We start from the raw sequence: 21554 nt of genomic DNA, 5'->3' as shown, positions 1-21554 counted from the left end.
AGCAGCTCAGTAATTTTTCTTCTGTTTCAAATTTCATGATAAGATTGCTGTTCTACATGTGTTGAGGCATACAATGTCCCACAGATTTCTGTCAATGTAACACAGAGGAGGAGGTACTGTGCCTGCTGCCCTCCAGCTCCACATACCTCCTCTGTACTCCGTGTTGTTCCTCCAGTCTGCCAGGTCGATCTCCGCTGTTCCTGCAATCACCAGCTCCAGCTCCCTGGCATCGAACACGGATACCAGCCGCACGTCCACCACCTAGTGAGGGAACACACACAGCTACATGAGTCGGATAAACATACACCTGTTCTGCTATACACCCGCCATTCAACCATCTGTTGTCCATCCATCCATTCATCCATCCATCCATCCATCCATCCATTCATCCATCAGGGTCACCAGGGCTGGAGCCTCCTCCAGTTCACACTGAGGTTTCACCCTGTGAGAGCTGACAGTCACACAGGGCCCCGTTATCACAGACACACTGACTTACATGTAGTTTCAAGCCTCCAGTTAATCTTGCAAATAATCTTAAAGCGACCCAAGTAGACACATGAAAACTCCACACACCGGGCTGTGGCCTTAAATCAGACCTGTTCCCAGCACTGAGCGCCATCGCGGACATCTTCAGTCAGCATGAGCTCATTTGCTCTTTTGGCTTGATCACAAGTGTTCGTGGCCTTTGCAGGAGATCTATTGTGACACGAGCTGCCTGCTCTAAATATCATCACCCACCACAGCAAAATGCCACAAGTCACTCTTAGTTTGACCTAGTACAAAAAAAAAAAAAAAAAAAAAAAACATATTGTAAAGCATTTTTATGCAGCCACGCTGAGTCAGTCAGTGATCAGGCCATTCTATTAAAGAGGATATTATGTGGTGTAAAGAAGACTGACACCTTACAGTCGTTCAAACACTCAGTTGCCTCAGTGAACTACAGGAAGCCACTTCTGTCAGCTCTGATCACTCGTTCTGTTTATGGTGGTTATTTAAAGACACTTTTCAGATTTTTAAGGGAGGATTGGCTAAATTCGGTTCCTTCTGACTAATACCTGAAGCTTATATCTTTAAATAGCATGCATAAACACTAGGGATATTAACATCATTCAGCCATCTTCTGAACAGCTTCATCCGGTATGCGGGAGTCCGTCACAGAGCAAACACAGACACACACTCACATTATGACGTATAAGCAACTCAGATTCACCATCTCACCTCAAATGCATGTTTTTGCATTATTGGGATCAGACTTGAGCTACGCCTCTGCGTGACAACAACACTCATCCATCAACACTGGTCACACCCTGTCTGAGGACTGAACTCCTGACCCGTTGTTTCATATTCAGTGTCAGAATCCCTTAAGCCATGCCGAGAGCAAATCGGAGCTCTTCGTTTCTGATTGGATTATGAAGGAAATTAACCGTTCCCTCGTGACATGAGCAGGTTTAGTTACCTTTACAAGTTCTAACTTGACTTGGATGGCTGAAAATCCTCCCAGACAAAAGCTCTGATCTGCCAGACTGTTTGCTTCACGCCAGCGTGTTTATTCCTGTGCTGTACCTCGTAGAAGCCTCGGACCAGGCTCTCCGTCTGCTGGGCCACGCCTCTCTCGATGCGCCACTTGACCATCCGCTCGATGTACTCCTTCTTGTTCTTCTCAGACACGGGGATCCCGGCCCCGCCGGGCTTCAGCTCCCGCTCTGTGATCTGCAGACCCACAGGAATCTCATTACACAGGCTGACCTTTAACCCTTTGAAAAACCTCAGAGTGAATGGGGGGGGGGGGGGGGGGTCCTGCACCTGTCCGAACACCTCCTCATTCACAGTGAAGGTCAGGTCCAGCATGTCCTCGATGTCGTTGTCCTTCATCCACTGCAGGCTCTGGTGGAACTCCTCGTCCAGGAACTCCAGGTCGCTCAGATCACAGGGGCTGTGGGGGTCACACAGGGGTCACACGGGGGTCAACGATGTGTCATCCTACTCTTAAAACATGACTTATTGGAAAAAGAAGGCTGATGTTCAATCCTGCACTTTAAAACAGGCAAATTCTGTAAATCCTGCTCTTGAATTCATTGCATAGCTTACATGTTAATGTGGAACTCCGAACTGTTAAATATCCACATCCAATTCAAACTTCACATTTTATTCTTAAATTGAGGTTTAGTATGACAATAACACTAATGATGGGCAATGCCGATAATCCACAACCATCACTTCATTTATTCTCTTGTTCTATACATTCAAATAGGTTCAAGTCCCCTTTTGATTCACAAGGATTTCATTTAGGTTTCAAGTGGCCTTTTTGCAATACTGAACATGGCTTTATAAATACTTTGCATTTGCATTGGAACAGGAAGCTGCTGTTGCAGGTTTCTTCCTGTTTTAAGAGAGCTTCTCCTTTTCGCTGTCTGCTTTGCTTGCTCAAGTGGAATTGTTAAATACTTGTCTGTAAAAGTGCCTTGAGATGACTGTGCTGTTATTGGCACAATATAAATAAAATTGGATGTAATGTGCATACTTCAGCTTTAGACATGATCTCATCAGTTGTGTTCAAGCGCTTCACTCTTCGATGGGATTTGTTCGACTGTCATACCTGTCCACAAATGATCCAAAAGGTGATCCCTCGCTGGCATTACTATCTCATTATGCAACTTTTGGAAGTCAAACACGGTCCAACCTTATGCTCTTATTAACTGTGGAGCCTCTGACTTGACTGTATAAACAGTGTGTGAGCAGCACCATGTGGCGAGAGGCTGCCTGATATATCCCCTGCTTATTTGAATGTGTAATAAGAATACATTTTTACCTGACTGCTTGACTTTCAGGAAAACAGCACACTCAAATAGATTTTTTTTTCATTTAAAGTCTCACTACTTTGTGACACTTTTATAAAGTGTCAAAATGTTCAGCTCTGTCACAAGTTTGTTTTAATTTCAGTAATATCAATCTGTCAATTTTTACAGTCAATAATGCATCGTTTTGCTTTATTTTAAAACTAATTTTTCTTTAGGTTTTTCAGGGTGAACTTATATTTAAAAAATATCATGTGCAAAGACAATATGAAGTAATTAACTTCAAGATACGAATGAGAGAAATGAGGACAGGTCAGATCTGATATGAATCCTCACATAATGTTCCAAATTTTTTTCATTGCAATAGTCATTTTTCCTGTCCAGGCTTTCTTTTTGCACACATTGTATCATTTATTCACTGTTCAATTATTTATTAGGCTTAATATTTTTATTAACTGTAAATTAATACTCTGTGGAGTAGTATTGTAAAACTTTCGTTTATTCTATTCTATTCTATTCTATTCTACAAATGATTTGACTTAATGTGATTTGACTCTGTTATGGGCATGCACTATTTCATATTAAGCAAAAAAGTCAAGTCTGAACAGCCTCAGAATAAAAAGGCAAAAAAAAAAAAGTATAACAGTATACATTAGTTTGTGTGTTTTGGGTCACTTTTAGAAACTTCATCAACATTTCTGGCATTTTTACTGCTGTTAAATGTTAAAATGAGTCTATTTTGACAGCTTTTCATGAGGTTTGCACAAATAAAACGTCCTTTTCTTTGATAAATATGCCTGTCTTGAAAGCCCAAAAAGTGTCCCTGTTGCTAAAAATGCGAAAAACCTTAATTCTTGACTAAATGTGCATCCTTAGTGCAGACATTTGGCTGGGCTTCAGGCTGCTTGGACACGGCTATTAATAATAATGGTGCTGCTCGCACAGATAGGAAACACAGCCAGCTGCTGACGGAGAGGATCTGACAGAAACAGCCACGTTCTCAGCGAGGCTTCATTCTGTTGGTGAGGGTGGGGGTGTGAGTGGAAACGCTGGTGCCCAGCAGGCTGAGTCACCAGCAGGAATCAGAGGGGAGCAGACGGAGGGACTTACATTCGAAGGAGCCCCTTGTAAAAAGGTCGGGTAAAAAAGGCATCCAGCAGGTACTGATGAACCAACGCCAGCCCCAAGATGCGCCCGCTGAAGCGAAACCTGTGTGGAAAATACAAGTGCTGTCACCATGTTTAAAGGGCAGAATTAGAAAGTCATCACATTACCTGCAGCTCATTGGTATTAGCCTGGAATTACAATTTCCTCTTAGATTACACACCAACAAAGTGAGGTTTCCTTTGAGAATAAAACAGGCATCGGATGTCAAATTAATACAAAGTTTAACGTTTTCAGTGATACTGCCTACCAGCTAATGAAACGTATTATCTGATGATGCAATGACCATGAAGACGGAGGAAGAAGATTCAGAAATAACAGCACGTCCTCCATCCATCCTTGTCTTCTCTGATCAAACTATCCAGTAAACAGGATCAAGGCAGAGGCGGACTGAGTGAAATGTGGATATTTGTTTTGAGTTTTCAAGGACACTCCCACAGCCTAAAAACATGCAGTTGAGAATGACTAGTGATGTGGAAACTGCCTATAAGTGTCTGTTTGCCCACTGTCCAAGATGCAAAGCTGGATAAATATTCTAGAACCATATTTTCAACGCCAATTCATTTTAGTTCAGGTTCCATAAATGCCTCAATTTTGCTGGATCAGTAAAATGAGTGAATAATAACCAATAAATAATAGATATACAGTAAAAAAGTTTATTTTCCAAAGGCACTGTGGGTCTAGACGGTCTGGTGTTTGAGGAGATTAAGTGGTGCAAGAGCTGAGTGTAGAGAGAGAGCAGAGCTGGAGAACGTTATCTGCTCGGCAGCCTTCTTTTGTTTTGAGGTGGTTTCAGCCAACAGTAAGCATTTCTTTCCTTGAAAAGAAATTGTGGTCATTTTTTAAGCTACAATGATGTAAAGAACAGCCGTATGTAAAATATGCTCCAAAACGTTTACATATAACTGAGGAAATTCAAGTCTGATGTAAGCTGTAAGCTGTAATCTAACAATGGCGTTATTCCCATTGTTAAAACACAATGGTCGACATTATCAGTTTCTTTCCAGTTCTGGTCAGAGAGCCAAATGTTTGACACCCCAACAGGTAAGTTTTAGTGTGAACTCATTTTAACGTTTTAAAGATTTAAAGACATTTAGGCCGTCAGTTTGAATTTGTGTGTTTTCATGTAAAATCTGGGCCTGGCTGGAAGTTTCTTCCCACTGAGAAGGCAGCAGATGGCGACACGATAATGACAAGAAAAGTGAATCCTGAAGATTTAGTCGGAGAGCAGAGTGCTGAGCGAGAACAGTTTGTAGTGCAGAGCCCAGACAGCAGGGAGGATAAAGAGCTGCGGCGCTCCAACACTGATCCCTCTTTTTCAGACACCTCCACCTCCTGTCCGTCCTCACATCCTAAAATCACAAACATGGCTTCCACTTCAGTTTAATAACAGCCTTGACTTCTGTCCAGGATGACAAACAAACCCCTGAAGGCTTGTTTTCCTCCTCACTTGGCCCTCGATATGATTATTTTTTCCCACAGAGCTGTCTCCCCGTCCATTCATCAGACCAGTCGTGGGTCCATCAACACGTCCAATCACCGGCTCCCGGGCAGAATCGACTCATGAGCCAAAGATTGCTGATCCAAATTTCCACACCCTGCAAATTGCTTCCATTTTGGGATCAGCACGCTCCACTCAGACTTAACACTTTCTGGCCAACAGGAACAGATAACACACACACAAACACACACACACACACACACACTCACCATTCGTGGTGGTTGTCTACAAAGGCAGACATGGGGCTGATCTGGACGGTGTACGTATCGTTGGCTGAGTATTCAAACAGACCGTAGTACGGGTTAAACAGCTCTCTGGAGACCAGGAAGAAAAACTCTCTGGAGGGGCCGCTGTAGTCCAACCTGGAACAAACACACACAGCGAGAAACTCTGGCTCAGCTGTTGGATATAGAGACACAATAAATTCAGGAAAAGCACTCCTGTCCTTCCTACTGCTGTATAAGATTGTGAGATATTTGAAAGCTTGGATGGAAGTTTTGGCTGCAAAACTTATGACTATAACATATTTTTGACATTTTCCATTAAATACAATTCACTCAGTTATAGAACATGTTTAACTGGCAAAACAGAGAATTAAAACAAATAAACTTTTGTTATATTTACTCAAACTGTAGCTTATGATGCATTCATGAGCTGTAGTTTTTGTTAACAATTTAGCATTTTCACGCTTGTGAATCACTAAATATTTACTCGACAATGTCCCAAACAATGAAGTCAAAATCATGGATACACAGGTATGAGTGACACACATGACACACACTACGGTGTAGGTCCTCATTTAACTGTTAAACCAGCACTGACCACATCTGTAGATGTGTGATTGGGAAACAAAAGTTTAGTGTATTTATTAGAACATGTTGTGATATAAATGGGGTCTTGGTGTGTCATAAACCTCCAGAGGTAATCGTGTCATAATGTTGTGGCTGATCTGTGTATTTCATAAACTGAGGCTTACTCACCCGTCCTCGCCCACGAAGCTGACGTAGAGTTTGCTCCTCTGCAGGTCTTTGCGAGAGTAGCACATGATCTGGTTAAAAGCGTCCTCCAGTAGGTGGTCTCTGCGAATGATGAGCCTGAGGAGGGAGAAGAACAAGAAGAAACGTGAACACTGACCGGATGGGATGAAACTTATTCCTGATATTTCAAGAGCAGGACGACCATCAGAAGGCAGGATGAGCTAACTTTTCAAACTGTTCACGGTGAACTTCCAAAAAAGGATTGGTCAGTTCATGATTTATTACATAGTTGAATTTTAAAGGAGGAGCCTGACATGAGCAGTTTCTATAAAAAGATAGAAACCTTTAATGCGAGAGTCCGTCTCTCGTCGGTCCTAATCTCAGTGTGGCTCTCAGCCCCGAGCCTGTTCATTCATAATGAAGATGTGAATAATTAAAGAGGCTCAGTCATTTCCTTGAGCAGTCGGACACTGAAGCTCCAAGCAAATATTAATCAACTGGGAGGAAATAGTTCATTTGATGAAGTTTATTTTCAGCAGCAGATTAATTCTCATTTGGTTTAACAGCGGTCGGATGTTTTTAACCAACAGAGACAAATAAAAAAACTCTGTGGGTTTCATAAAAGAGGATGTCATAATGAAATATAATTCTTGAAGAGCTCGGGTTCATATAGCCTGTGTTTGTTCTATTTGAACCTACTTGACTTTCCCTGGCCCTTGTCCGTAGCCCTTCGTCTCCAGCTTTCGGTAGAAGTTCCTCAGTTTGGCCTCGAAATCTCTCTTATATGGAGCCGGAGCTCGGGCATTAGCTCGCTGCGTACCTGAGATATAAAAGAAGAAGAGTCAGAGGGGAACCGAGGATGGCAGAGAAAATTGTAAAATGAAAGTCAATAAGGAAGAAGAACAGGTGATACATAAAATCCGGCAAACAGAGGGAAATAAAATGAGGCTTTATATCTTTTTATTATGACTTTATTAATATTTATCTTTAAAGGTGGATTCAACTCACAGAAAGAAAGAAAAAAAAACGTTCGAGGACATGAGGACTAATAAAGCAGTTTCAGCTGTATTGAAGCAGACAGAGAGCGAGACGCTGTCTTACCGGGGGAGCTCTGGGGGGACGAGAGGCAGTAACCCGGGTGGAGTAACGGCGGTACGTAAGACATCACCTCCTCCTCAAATAAACTGACGGGAAAAGAGAGCGAGTCAGGCACAAATACACATCTCACAGTAAAGAAACGACACACCCCGGAGCTGTATGGCGTTCAAATGAGCGCATACACACATTTGAACACACACAAGCATGAGGTGTAATGAAGCGGAAAAATCAGCAGGCTGGCTCAGAGGCAGCTATTACTGAAATCACACGGCATGACTCAGCAGGTTATCGCCGCTGTCAATAGCTGGAATGATCATGTGATGGATCGGCTCCAATGTGAGGGATTGATGGGCGACTTCAGGTACGAGAGCGGGACTCACCTCAGCAACATGACCAGGTCAGCATCGCTCGAGAGCCGAGCCAGCCCATTCACCCCCTCACTGCGGATAAACTGGACTTTCTCCCTGCAATCATAAATAAACACACACACACACAGCTGTGTGTCACATATAGCTGTGGCATGATGCTTGATTTTAGAAACTCACAGGGACAAAATGGCTTTGAGGTCCTTCCTACTTTGCTCGCTTTCATGGCAGCATCATCAATATCTCAGCTCAGGTCTCAGTGTGGTGTTCGATACTCTTAAGAAATCTTTTCGAAAATCAAAGTCTTCTTTGAAATCTTTACAATTTTCAAAATTTGGCGGGCCAGATTGGAGCCTCTTGCAGACCGTTTTTGGCCCTCAGACCTTATGTTTGATGCACCAAGGCTATACAGACACGATCCAATAGAATTAAAGGTTGACTGTGTGTTCAGGCTAACTGATGATGATGATGATGATGAAGACGATGGAGGTCGGAGACTGATCATACTTGAGCGAGTGGTTCCTGGCGAGCTCCGGCTGCCTTTCCTGCAGTATCTCAAAGATGTTGGGTTGCCGTAGAAATGCCACGATCTTGTCGTTGTAGGCTGGAGGCAGGAAGAAGAAAAAAAAAATAAATAAAATGGTGAGAAAATGAGAGATGTGTGTTTGGAGCTGTGCAAGAACGTGTGTGTCTTCCAGACGTACCCACGGGCACCACGTCGTGGTACTGGCTTCGACTGGAGCCGCTGAAGGTGCTGGAGGGGCGGGGCATGACAGGCGGGTTGGCTTGGCGGGCGTCGTCTACCACCTGTGACAAAAGGAAGCACTACAGTTCAGGTCGCATCCTAGTTCTGACACCGACTCCCCCGCACGTCAACGTCTATATGGGGGAAAAAACGGAATGCTTTGGAATATTTCACTTTTCTTTCTAATTTTTGATCATTCTCAGTCAAAACTCATCACTGAAATTAAACAGCAGAACTATAAAAGTGAGAGTTTGGACTCTTAAAACTTTAACTTGTGAAATACAGTCTAATTTAAGTTGCTTTCACACATTCCAACAAATTCACAGATATTTTACATGAGCAAGCATAAGCAACTGTGGAAAGGAAAAACATCTGTTTAAAAGGAAAAAAAAAACCCTTTGCAGAACCAGGCTCAGAGGTGGAGGCTTTCTGTCGCTCTGGTTGGGGTGAGGCGATAGAAAGAGAGGAAATGATATGACTGACAGGCACTGTGACGGTTAAATACAGGTTTTCTCCAGATTTTTTTGTCACAAAGTTTCATTTCTGAATTATAATCTAGTGTATTTTCCTGTTAAAACTCAGTTGTGGAAACTCTGAGCGTCTCAAATGTCAACAGTCAACATGCAATTAAATAAATGATTGTTTTGGGGGTAAAACCTGATAATAATTTAAAGACTAAGTGATTTTTCTCCGTGAAACTCTTCACAGTCTGAAGAAACCAGTGAGGTTAAACACCAGGTTACTTTTTCTCATGAGAACATTTTGGAGGAAGGATGAAAATGTTTGGTTTCAGGATTATTTATTATGTATTTCAAAGTCTAGATAAGCAATAATTTTCTGACATGTTCAGATTCACTTTTTTTCTTTTTAAATTCAATTTAAATCTTGCTCAATCCGAATATACAAGTTCAAAAAAGAAATGGTGAAGAAATAAGAGTAGTTTGTCTTTACACATTTAAAGCATCGCAGGTACTTTTAATTTTAAAGCAATATTACATAAGATCTACAACATAAAAATATAACAACTCAGTTTTCTTCATTATTATCACAATCACAATTCTTTGTTACAATTTACTATTCCAATAGTGTCACTTTATTATTTTTTTAGATGAGTTACAACATTCATTTAATATATTGAACTATTCTCACAATTATAACTTTACAAATAATATATTTCCTCAGTTTTGATCTCTTTTTATATGTCACTCTTTCCCTTTGGTTTTAAGTCTAAGGATTGACACCGCTTCTTTGCTTGTGATTTCTTCTTTGACTTTGTCCTGAATATTGACGTTTTAAAAATGTCTGTTACTAAAACATTTTAATGAATTTTACATTTTATGAATCGCTTCTTATTAAACTCTTTCAGAAGAACAGAACACAATCTGATTCATGTGATTTGATTCAGAATAGTGACCCAAGAGCTAAAGATCATCATTTTACATAAAAATGTTTCAAAAAGCTTATTCAGCTTCAAGTCGATAAGTGCCTGAGAAGTTGAGTTTCTCCCGGGAGACGTCCGGTCTCTGCAGCAGGATTGAGCTGTGAGAGAGAGCCGCAGTGGGTTTTTCTGCAGAAACCCTGGCTGTGCTCACAGTTCAGGAGCTCACTAAGCGTTTTCCCCCCTCAGAAAGGCCTGTGTGAGCGTTGCAGTGTGTGTGTGTGTGTGTGTGTGTGTGTGTGTGAGGCTGGGGTTGACTCCAGGTGATGAGTGCTGCAGTGACGGGTAGTCTCTCACCTCCCCGGCGCTGTGGCTGCGCTGGCGGCTCAGATGCTGGCGATGGGCCAGCAGCCCGGTGGAGCGGGAGCTCTGGAGGGGCAGCCGCGGGTCGATGAAGGTCGTGGAGCGACAGTTGTGGTCGACGAAGAAGGGCTGAGGATTAAGACGCACACACACACACCACCGTCATGAATGGGTGACGTTAACAGTCGTCACATGGAGATAATGCAAAAGAAACAAAAGTGATTTGGAATGAAACTACTGGATGATTGAGATCAGAGTCACGAGAGAATCACAAACCTTCCCGGTGTGATCGTGCTTCATCTCCCAGCCGCGGGGAAGCTCCAGCTGCTTGTTGGAGAACATGTTGAGGAAGGTGACGAGGTCACGGTTGTGCTGGTAGCGCTCGAAGTAGTGAGCGTCTCGCCGCACCTTGCTGATCATGTGCTTCAGGCAGGTGTTGCTCGTAAACATGCGGTAGGCACTCTGAATACGAAGACAGGCAACAAATCAACAAATGTTTACATTACTATGAAGTGGAGATCAGGATAGCATGAAAACAATAGAATACAAGTCTCTCACTAAACAATTTGTATCCTAAAAACACCAAAAAGAAGCCTTTTCTTCAGAAATATTTTAGACAGCAACTCAGCTCAGACTGACAGGGTTAGAATGCAGCACGGTGAAGAAGTCGGGACTGCACAGGAACTTGGCGCTGGGTGACTGCAGCAGCAGGGAGAGGCGCGAGCGACCGCTGGAGTGAGCCACGGCGCTTTCTCGTCTGTACTCTGCAAACAGGAAACACACAATGAGGAAAACAACATCATGAAAACAGAAGCCTGCATCTTTCCTGGTTTAGTTTCTCAACCATCACAGGTGTTTACTGAAAGATTTTGGGAGATTTTTTTTTTTTTTTTATGCACAAAAACAGTGATTCTGATCCATCGTGGTTCAAAAGGTGATTATTTTCAAGAAAAGAATCGTTCAGATGAAAGACAAAGCTGTTTTTTCACAAACTCACCAGAAATGGAGTGGGGCAGCAGTTCACTCTCTGGTTCAGGGAGCAGGTCTACAGAGCTCTCTTCAGTCCGGTCACTGTTGGTTATGGTCCTTCTGATGCTCTGGTATCTGTGATCACAATTAACAGTGGAAACCACTGAGTGACTTTCTTTAAAAATCAGGTAAAAAGCTTAAAAAGGCTAAAAAGAAACATCATCCTATTGAATCATTTCAAAAGCAAAATAAATGTTGGTGTCTAAGAGCACATTGTTCAGAGTACCAAGCATTATTTTGGTTTTGTGGTTAAAAAGCCTGTGCTGATGGCAGTATCCCCAATACACATGCATGCGTTGGTCTTTTCACCTGCGGTTGAGCTGCTCCATCTGCTGAATGGAGTTGGAGCGGGTCAGGCCCTGCGGGGCCGGTGGGCCGGTGGGACGCTGCCACGTGGTCGTCCTGTTCACGTGGTCCACAAAGAAGATCCTGCCATGGCTGTCGATCCGAGCCTCCCAGTCTGAGAAGCAGATAACAATACACACAAAGGAATGTTTCACTGCTCGAAGGCATAAACCTGTGAAAGTGAATATTGTAGTTTGTCCAGATCCAATTGCAAAACACTGAAATAAGAAAATTTGAGTCAGATTTTGTTTTTTTATACCTTTGATTGAATTCCTACTCTCCATACACTCTGGACAGTGTTCCAGGTCATTGAGAGAAGTCATGTTCACACATATTCAAACAGCTAATTAAAAGAAAGCAGATAAACTAAGAAGAATAATTTGGGATAAGGCACGAGCACTCTGGGAAAAAGGTTCAAACCAGAAAAAATGTGATGTATAAACCGCAGACAGTGAGTAATCTGATGCTTATACTGTTCACCACGTAGTTTCAGAGTTTGATCCAAATTCATTCATTAAAGAGGAATAAATACTCTTGTTCTCTAATTCATGGGTATCAAACCATCACACTAGAAGAGAGTACAGACATTTATTTTTTCAGTACCTATTGCAAAAAATACATGAAAATAATTTTCTTGAAATCTATCAAGAAACACTAGCCTAAAGAACATGAGCCAATTTCTTTTGCAGAATGAGACACATTTTAAAAGAATACAATTTTTCACCTAATCTTTTGGAACGTGTGCACAACAGTCAAAAAACAATGGCAAACTTTCCATTCATGCATAACAGCATATATATCTCCATATCATTTTATATTTTCTAGATCTGTCAGTCAAATATTGAAAGAACAGAGGTTTTGGGGGTACTATAAAAGCTTTCTGTTGTCATACAGTGACATCTAATGGTCCTGGATGGTATGTACCACTATACTTTGATATAACTCGCTTCCTAACGTACGTCACATGATCGGCCAAACGTCTGAAAGAATCGTGACTTCGGCCACATTTACACTGCAAGTCTTGATGGCCAGATTGGATTTGCCGTCTAAATCAGATTTCTTTTTAACCGTGTAGCAAAACCTTTTTATCACGTGACTCAGATATGATTATCACGATTACACTTACCAATAATGTCAAATGTTTTGCATGCGTACTTGCAGTGTTTCCACAGTTCAGACTACCTCTGAACTGTGCTCCACGGACAAATCAATAAAACTGATGACATGTCTTATGGAGCGGCTACTCTGCTGTTCCTAATCTATCCACTGGGGGCCACACTGCTTCCGTAAGAGGTTACACAGACCAGAAACTGGACAAGTAGCATTAACATAAAGACAACAGGCTGCACTTCCAAAGAAATGAAAGGATTTTGCCATCGTTAGATGAGATGCATTGTGTTCTTTTGTACCAAACTAAAGGAGCAATTATTCAATTGTTGACATTTATAGGTTATGGTGATAACTTTTTATCAGTCCGATTGAGACAGAACTGAAGATTATGTGGCTCATGAACTAAAATGACTCAAAATGAGTTTATAGCCTCATGTTAAACAAGTCCTGGCTTCCAGGAAGCCTCCATGCAGTGCAGAGAGCTTGTAATTTGACATCAGCCTCACTGTTCAACTATATAATCTTATATCATTCTAACTATGCAAACTTTGGATATGTTTACGGTTGAACAACATGGTGATATTTTATATCCAATCAAGAATATAAACTGTCTCCAAACTAAAACAATGAAGCTAATTCTTGTTCTCTATATGAGGCCAATGTTGAGATCACAAATATGAATCATCAGGGAACAAGGAGGACACGCCAAACCTTTGCATTTCTATCAAATCAGAGCAGCGTTAAAATCAACTGAAGCTTCCTAAACTCACAGCAAAGAAGAAAAATAACACATATCATTCATGTGTGAGGAAACAAAGTACTGATGGAGTCATTCACACTCAAGCACGGGACCAATTCCATGAAAAGACGGTGACACAGTGCCACACGCACACACTCAAACACACACAAACACGTGCGGTTACAGTCCAACAGAGCAGTGCATGCAGGCACACACACTCACTGGGAGGCAGAGGCTCGTCCACGCGCTGGTATCTGTGGATGTCATGGCGCACAGAGGGAAGCGAGCGGACAGGATGGCCGTTGACATGAGTACCTGAGCACAGAGAAACATCCAACAGGCAGGAGGAGTTTGGTTTGAACATCATCTGAATGTGTTGTTCAGAACTGACTAGCACAGTGAATCAGACCTCCTGACACAAACTGCAGTGGCAGATTTGCTCAAAGCCGAGTACCTTCCTCGCCATCTGTTTCCGTGGTAACTTGTTCCGAATCGGCTGACCCCGCCTCCTCATGGGGCGGCTTCCTCTCCTCCTCTTCCGGTTCTTCAGCCCCTCCCCCAGCAGCCTGGAGGCTCAGCCTCCTCACGCCGATCTCCTCCGCCTCCTCGTGCTCGGCGGCCGATGCCGTCTCTCCTTCAGTATCAGTGGTGACGACTTGCCCGCCCCCTTCGTCATCCACGCCCTGATGGGCTGGTGAGCTGGTGGACTCCACCGCTCCCCCTGGGTCTATGGCCGTCTCCGCTCCCTCCTCTGCCTCCTGCAGAATACACCAAAGAAAACACAGTGGCACGGTATTCATTCTGCAGAGTAAACGACACCAGGTCAGCCAGTCTCTGCAGCATCTCAAAACATAAACAGCCTTGGCTCCATCACCACGGCAACCAACCAAAGCTTCATGGAAACTGCGTTGGCGTGGCAGCTCGATACAATCACAGAACATTTGTTCATAAATTCGGTGCAAAGTGGATGCAGATGACTCGTTCCCACTCACGCTCTGTTCCGGGAAAATCACCACTCATCAAAACAGGCCAGACAAAAAAAAATAATAAAAAACTGATCTCCACCGAACTGTCTGCATAAGATAGAGTGTTTACCAGCGCGCCGTATTAAGTGGAGTGATTGTGCTGCGGGAAGCACTGCAGGAGTGTGTCCTTAAAATGAAAGTCCTGTGGCCTCCACAATCATGAGATCCACACAAACAGCTGAAGCTGGGTGGAAACTGCTGCTCTGGTACAAAGTGTGAGGACGTTAATGACCCTCAGGCACAGCAGAGTGGATTCAGTCAAGGATAAAACACCCAGAGGAAGCCAACGATGGGAGCTGCCCCAGCAAAACAATCTTACTATACATAACTGCAGCGTAAATAGATCCGTGACAAAGTAAACACACTGCCTGCTTCCTGTGAAATTCTGATCATAATTAGTGGAGCTGTTGAACTGGAGCAGTGATATTTACCTGCAGAGTTCAGTAATAACTAAACGTCAACATTACACTGTTTCTAATTCCTAAATGGTTTTTTATTTATTTATATCTTTATCCTTGCAAAGTAAATATCCTCCAATGCCATTTAAAACAATCCAGCAATTTTCGGGACGTGATCCATGAATTTTGAGAAATTAGAGTTCAGTCTCATCTCATTCTCCTACACTGAAAATATATCAGCAGTCGGCACACAGGGAAGGTTACTCACACGGTTTCTGGGTCAACTTATCGCTTCCCTCCTTGTCATTTGCTCAGATTGATGTGAGTTCTACTCAGCAGTCAGCAGTGGTCTAATGTAGCCGATAGGTATTGTTTGCAATGTTTACCATTATGGACATTTAGATACCTTGTTTAATTTGGACCTGTTTGGATTCAGGGCCTGATTCACTGAGAAAATGCATCGATTACACTATGACTACAGACCAACTATGAATAGCAATTTTAATTGAGGAAATTATGAAACATAGTAAGCAATACAGCAACTGAATTAGACAAAGGATATTCTAAACACAATATGGGAGAGGATCTGTAACAGTCATAACTAGAAAAAGAGGTGTCACAGAAAAGATTACAAGACATAAGAAAGGTTACAATACGGGAAATCTGTTAAAAACGAATAAATGATAATGAACAAATTGAAGCTGAGGAGAGCCAGCTGTAATAAATAAATGTCCAACATCAAGTATTCACTTGTTTTATTTGATGTTTAGTGGATTTATCTCAGTCTCAATCTCATTTTTCAAGTGCCAGTTTTCCTGGTCAGTCTAGAAGGAATAATGTCTATCATATCTATCTATCAGAGGTAATCCAAGGAATGTTCAATGCTCCCCCTGGAGCAAGAACAGACCTCAACATAACTGCTAAAGTCTGATGGCCAGACTGTGTAAGTGATGGTTAGTGCAGCAAAAACATGTACAGAAAGATGTCTGCAGTGAAGATAATTGATGTTACTATTTCACCAAACTATTGTTTACAGGGAGAAGATGGTGTCGTTAACTCTGAACAAACTCTGTCCATCTACCAACAACATGAAATCCTTCTGCCAGTAACCTTAACAGTAACCTTTATCCACAGTAGCTTAAATAAACATGAGCCTCTCTTTTGAAATCTGCCTGCATGTCAGCTTTTATGTTGTTTCATCAGTTCATATATTTGTGAAGTTTGAAACAGGATCACTCATTAAACCCTGAAAGTGCCAATCTGTCAAAACAACACTGCAATAATAAAGCTGTACTGATATTATTCAACTAAAGGAGAAACTACAGTGACTTTCCTAAATAGTAAGTTACTTCTGATCAGATGTAAATGTATAAGTACCTTCACAATATTTCAGTGAGTAATTTCTGACTTTATTCAATTGCTAAGTTTCTCATAACTTGAATAAGAGTACCGAGGATCTAATTTCAGAGTTTTTTGAGTTTACATCAATAATATATTTGCTATTTCCTAACATTTTACACCGTGACTTTTATCAACAAAAAAGAAAAAGAGCCTTGGTACGGTGTGGTGGAATATAGACAGCCACAACAACAGTTTGTCACCAGCCTGCACACGTTGCTGTGAAATGTTATATCATTGTTCAACCAGCAATTTCTACAAGTCAGCCAGCGTGATTGTGTCAGCAAACCCAAACTGATCGCACAAGTGCTCCATTCCACCATTTCCACTATCAAATCCTGGGTTCAGTCTCTGATACACTCTGCGAGGTGGCAAGTATTATCATCCAGGAAGATACTGTAGAGTTTGGTCTCAGACTGTAGAGATCTGGAACTACATGCCGGATTTCATTTTAATAACGCTCTGCATTGAAAGTTCCAATCAGACACCAGTTGGTCACAAATCAGAGGTTCAGGAAACTAAAAAATAGACTTGACAGTGAAAATAGATTTCATGTACGCAAAGCATTCTTAGCCAAACAAACAGGTGCTACTAAACACAAAAGTCATTGTGTCATCTGTTTGTTTATAATTTCACTATATATTAGCCCCCTGTTTACAATAAATGCAAACAGAATGTAAAATATTACAACTACATGAGGACAGTGGTCTTACCACAGCCGTGGTCAGTGTGATCGGGCAGCTCTCTGACGATGAGAAGACCGTCTGAGGGGCCGTGGCCATTGAGCAGCTGTCAATCTCTGATGAAGGGTCCTCAACAGGGCCCCTCCCCTGCTCTGGCCCTTCCTCAGCCTCTGGCAAGGCATCATGGGATGTTGCTTCTGTGAATGGAGCCTCCTCCACTTCCAGGAAAACATCAGCCTCCAAAACATCCTCCAAGTCCAGACCTGCCCCCACGCCGTGGGCCACCTCTGCCTCCGGGGGCACGTCTTCTGGCAGGGTGGCTGCACCTTCAGGCTCCTCTTCCAGTACGAAGCGCTCCAGGTGCTCGGGGTCCTGCTGAGGCTCTGGAAAAGGGTCTTCGTCGTCAGGACCACTTATGTCCAGAGGTTCTCCGTTCATCAGTAGAGGGGAAAGTGGTACCGGGAAGATATCGTTGGCTCCAGACCTCTCCTCGTCCTCGTCTGAATCAATATGCAGCATGGCACTGAGTCTAGTGTGCGTGGGGAAGCTGGAGCACAGTTTTGGTGAAGCGGCACCGAGTGGTCTTTCACCAGGACCTTTAGGGGCCTCTATGGCATCCAGACCCTCCGTAAACGACCTCTGGAGCATTTCATGTCCAGAAAGTCTTTGTGGTTCCACAAATCTCGCTTCAGCTGCAACCAGAGAGAAGTCCTTTTCTGGAAAGGCCGCCGCTCCACCTTCCCACAAACTCTGGGAGACGTGTGAGCCTGTTGGGGACGGTCCTGAGGAAACTACCCCCGGAAGGTGATGAGGAAGGTCTTCATCATCAGACGGAGTCCCTGGGGCTCCATTCAAGGATGATATTCCAATGATGGAGTCAGGAGAGGCGCCTGAATTCAAAAGAGAAAGTCTTAATATTTTAGGAAGATAGATGAAGATGGTCTACAGTCAGAAGTGAGGCAGGTTTACCATCCGGTCCAGTCGAGGTGAGCTCAACTTTGAACTGCAGCTGGCCGCTCACATGCTCAGTGGGTAGTCGTCGACATAAGGAGAAACTCACCGGCTGGATCCTGCACAGGCACAGACAACATGCAAGACACTGCTCATTGCTAAATTTTAGGTCTTCAAGTCAGAAACGAGTCTTTTAGATGAAGTCTGGGTCATTATTGATAGTATTTGTCACCTACCCAGGTATTTTTTCGATGAGCCGTTGCACCGGGATCGTAAGCTGACCCAGGAAGCGTTTGATGATCGGTCGGCTCTTCGCAAACTTATCCTTCACCTCAATGTAGAGGATGTCGGTCATCAGTGCCACAAAAGTGTATTTCTGCAAAACCAGCAATTGTTTTGTATGAGAGATTCATGCATGAGGAAGAAAAATCCCAAACTGACAACTGGTCACCGATAGAGTATATGGTCACCTCTCCGTGCCAGACGGGGTTGGTGGTGTTCGCGATAATGGCCGATCGTCGTTCCTGCCCATGATGACTGAAAATAGGGAAGACGCTCCTCTTCCCTGGGTGTATGGACATCTTCAGATACGGGTCAGGGTTAAAAAACATGCCCTTCTTCAAGCCTGTGGCACGCAGATCTGAAAGAGAACAAACCAGATAATGTTTCATAATTAGATTTTCGATTTGATTTGTGATACGATGCTTCGCCTGCAGCAGTTAACTGAGGATAAGCTGAAAGGTGATCACATTTAAGTAACGATAACAGTAGAAAAAGATAAACATCCTTTTCTCTGGAAGGAAAACACTTCTTTAAATTCCGAGGTGGGTGCATTTCCTTGTAAACATTTACTGGTGCATTTCTCAGAGGGGCAGTAACACGAAGATGAAGATAAGATGGAATCACTCAGCTAAAACCCAAGCAACTGGCCTGGGTGTTTAAAGGTTTGTAAAAATAGACTCATTTGCCAAGTCCACTTCGAAACATCTCAACTCACCAGTCAAAGTAAAGCTGATTAGCTTCCGGGGGTGTTCGATGCCCACCTGCTCTGCCAGCCCCTCCACCTGGGGCAGACAAGACATGGCAACAGTCAGTTTATAGACACACACAGACTGAAAGCTCGTGCTCACAACATTACCCCGAGCTATCACAGCTGAATATCTAATCCTAACTGCAGAAAAACATTGTACTCCTTAAATCCATTTAAAGCACTGCAGGGCCCTGAACCTTTGCCTTACAAATGAGTGTCCATACACTGAGGTAAAGCCTTAAATACCTCCTACTGTAGTCATTATTACCAAGCGTCTAACGTCACCAGTAACCTCTCCTCTGGCTTTAACTTGATTGCCACTTTGGCCCTGAAGCAATTTCTTAACCCTGTAATACAGTAGATCATATATATTATACATTAAAAAAAAAACATTGTAGGATCCAGCCTTGTGTACTAAGGAACACACACATATACACACACAACGCCTCCCAGTGACACAATGCATTCGAAACAAGCTTGTCAACTCAACTTTTTAAAACATGAAAGAGACCCACTCAGATTGCACCCCGGCTGTTCCACTGTCTCCAAGATTTAGTAATGTTTATTTGGATGGTGGTCAGTCACCCATAGTCTCACCATCATTCATGTGAAAACACAGATTTTGACTTTAAAGCAGTAATTTGCTGTTTTTTTTCTGTGCTGAATGTGAGCGTTCCAGGTCAGTCTGTATGAATGAGTTGTACGATGGTAGGAATTAATACTTGAGAGCATTAAACCTAAAGAGTTTCTCATCCGATTCCTTACCACTGTTGGTATGAATGGGAAACAAAAAGCTTTCTTTTGTTTGTTTTATAATTGTTAATTTAAAAATGTCTGATCAGTGTTTATGTACTCTCTAACAGTTGAGACTCTTACATACTGTTACAGGAGTTTAAACTAAAGCTTATTTTTCTAAATTTCATTGTTTTTTGTTGTTTTTTTTACTGACAATGAATTCAGCTGAAAGAAATCTGTGTTTTAATGAAATACTACTACATTTTATCGCTGAAACCTTCTCTTAATGTAGTTGTTGGGTCCCCATGGGGAAGACCGGACCCTACAGGAGCAGCAGGCCATCAGGTCGTAATGCCACTGACCTCTATTTGCCCTGCTTTACTCCCACTGTAACTTTAAATGACTAAACAACTCAAATTCACTGATCACAGGTGTGGTGGTGGCGGTGAGGGGATTTTTGGTGGTTATACGTAGCTCAATATATCATTATATCACATCCAACCTTTAGGCTGTTTTCAACAGGTGGCTTTCAATTCCAAGTAATCATACAATGTAATGACCAAAAACAATAATTCTCTCGTGCAATCGTCACCATAATGTATAATATCACCCATCAATGAAAGACTGCATCCTAAACAGCATAAAGAATCCTCGAAATCTAATACTCCCACTGGATGGTTTCCCCTGGTATATCTTAATCAACAGATCTATCGTAAATACAATTACATTAATTTAAATTTAGCTAACATTACTTTGCAGAAATCCATTTTAATGTGATTGACTTTTTTGCTACAGACAAAAAATATATATATAAAATGCACTGGTGCTAGTGTCAGAATGCCTCAATGGTTTGAATTTTCATAATATGTGCAAGTGAACCGAAAAAGTAAATTAAATTATCTAATATAAATGTAATTCAGATAAATTTAACCATGAAAACGTGACACTGAGAAAATATGAGTGAAACTGGTTTAACAGCTGCCATATAAATATAAAGTGGATTTTCTGTTTTGAGCAGTTGTGAAACAAATCTGGTCCATATGTATGATACCTCTCTAATTACAGTGTGCTGCATGTGCTTGAATTGTGCTAATTCTACCGGCCCAATATAAACAGCACTGTGGTGTTTTAATGCCATAATTGCCACTTTCAACCTGTCCATCAACCCATTTGCTACCAACCACAGCAGGTGATCTTATTTGCAATTTCTTAAAACACAAAATCCTGTGACGCCCAAGACTTGGTTCCTTTGATTAAAGACATTGCTATAAAAAAGCTAATGAAGCCTGTGGATCATCTCATTTTTCTGCATGAATAAATCATGATCAAGCAATTCAACATCCTAACAGAACAGGCAGAAAATCCGTCAATGCAGATCTTTTTTGGGCTCCAGATCCTGTTTTCCTCCTGCTGTTACATTCTTTCAGGATGAGCTCACGTCAGGTACACAGTTTGATGAGTTGTGAGGGGTTTTTTTTGTAGTAGCAGTATTAAAGATAGGACAAGCAGGAAAGCAATTCAGTCTAAAGAACAAATAAATGCTTCACTGATGTTTCGGATTATGCATGCAGTTTTGTTCACAAAATGGAAATATCTCACCCTGGGAATTCAGTCTGATCCCACAAAAAAAAGAAGTATTCCTCACCACAGTTCAGCTATAAAAACTTGTGATTAAACTCCACACAAAGTCAAAGTTAGCGAAATAGAAGGAAAGATGAGTTTCAG

The 21554-nt window shown here is 42.2% G+C and overlaps 1 protein-coding gene across 3 annotated transcripts in view; it reads right to left on the bottom strand.

The window, feature by feature from the left end:
• hecw2a (HECT, C2 and WW domain containing E3 ubiquitin protein ligase 2a) overlaps nt 1-21554 on the bottom strand; it is a 37715-nt gene that overhangs the window by 6230 nt on the left and 9931 nt on the right. Inside the window, exons 4-26 of one of the 3 annotated variants that reach the window (XM_030111595.1) lie at nt 19062-19128; nt 18535-18704; nt 18301-18440; nt 18083-18183; nt 17144-18003; nt 14064-14367; nt 13832-13924; nt 11725-11875; nt 11384-11490; nt 11026-11150; nt 10663-10848; nt 10381-10515; nt 8605-8725; nt 8408-8504; nt 7916-7999; nt 7539-7621; nt 7137-7257; nt 6441-6554; nt 5670-5822; nt 3906-4004; nt 1804-1933; nt 1564-1710; nt 147-261 (exon numbers count right to left, since the gene is read on the bottom strand). In XM_030111595.1, the coding sequence (XP_029967455.1) occupies nt 147-261; nt 1564-1710; nt 1804-1933; nt 3906-4004; nt 5670-5822; nt 6441-6554; nt 7137-7257; nt 7539-7621; nt 7916-7999; nt 8408-8504; nt 8605-8725; nt 10381-10515; nt 10663-10848; nt 11026-11150; nt 11384-11490; nt 11725-11875; nt 13832-13924; nt 14064-14367; nt 17144-18003; nt 18083-18183; nt 18301-18440; nt 18535-18704; nt 19062-19128 (3703 nt within the window). The remainder of the gene's footprint in view (nt 1-146; nt 262-1563; nt 1711-1803; nt 1934-3905; nt 4005-5669; nt 5823-6440; nt 6555-7136; nt 7258-7538; nt 7622-7915; nt 8000-8407; nt 8505-8604; nt 8726-10380; nt 10516-10662; nt 10849-11025; nt 11151-11383; nt 11491-11724; nt 11876-13831; nt 13925-14063; nt 14368-17143; nt 18004-18082; nt 18184-18300; nt 18441-18534; nt 18705-19061; nt 19129-21554) is intronic. The other 2 variants (XM_030111596.1, XM_030111597.1) reach the window with 2 other exon arrangements.

Source organism: Salarias fasciatus, chromosome 16 (assembly GCF_902148845.1).
Source record: "Salarias fasciatus chromosome 16, fSalaFa1.1, whole genome shotgun sequence".
Lineage (NCBI taxonomy): Eukaryota > Metazoa > Chordata > Actinopteri > Blenniiformes > Blenniidae > Salarias > Salarias fasciatus.
The sequence above is the reverse complement of the archived record's forward strand: the minus strand, read 5'-3'. Positions and strand labels throughout refer to the sequence as shown.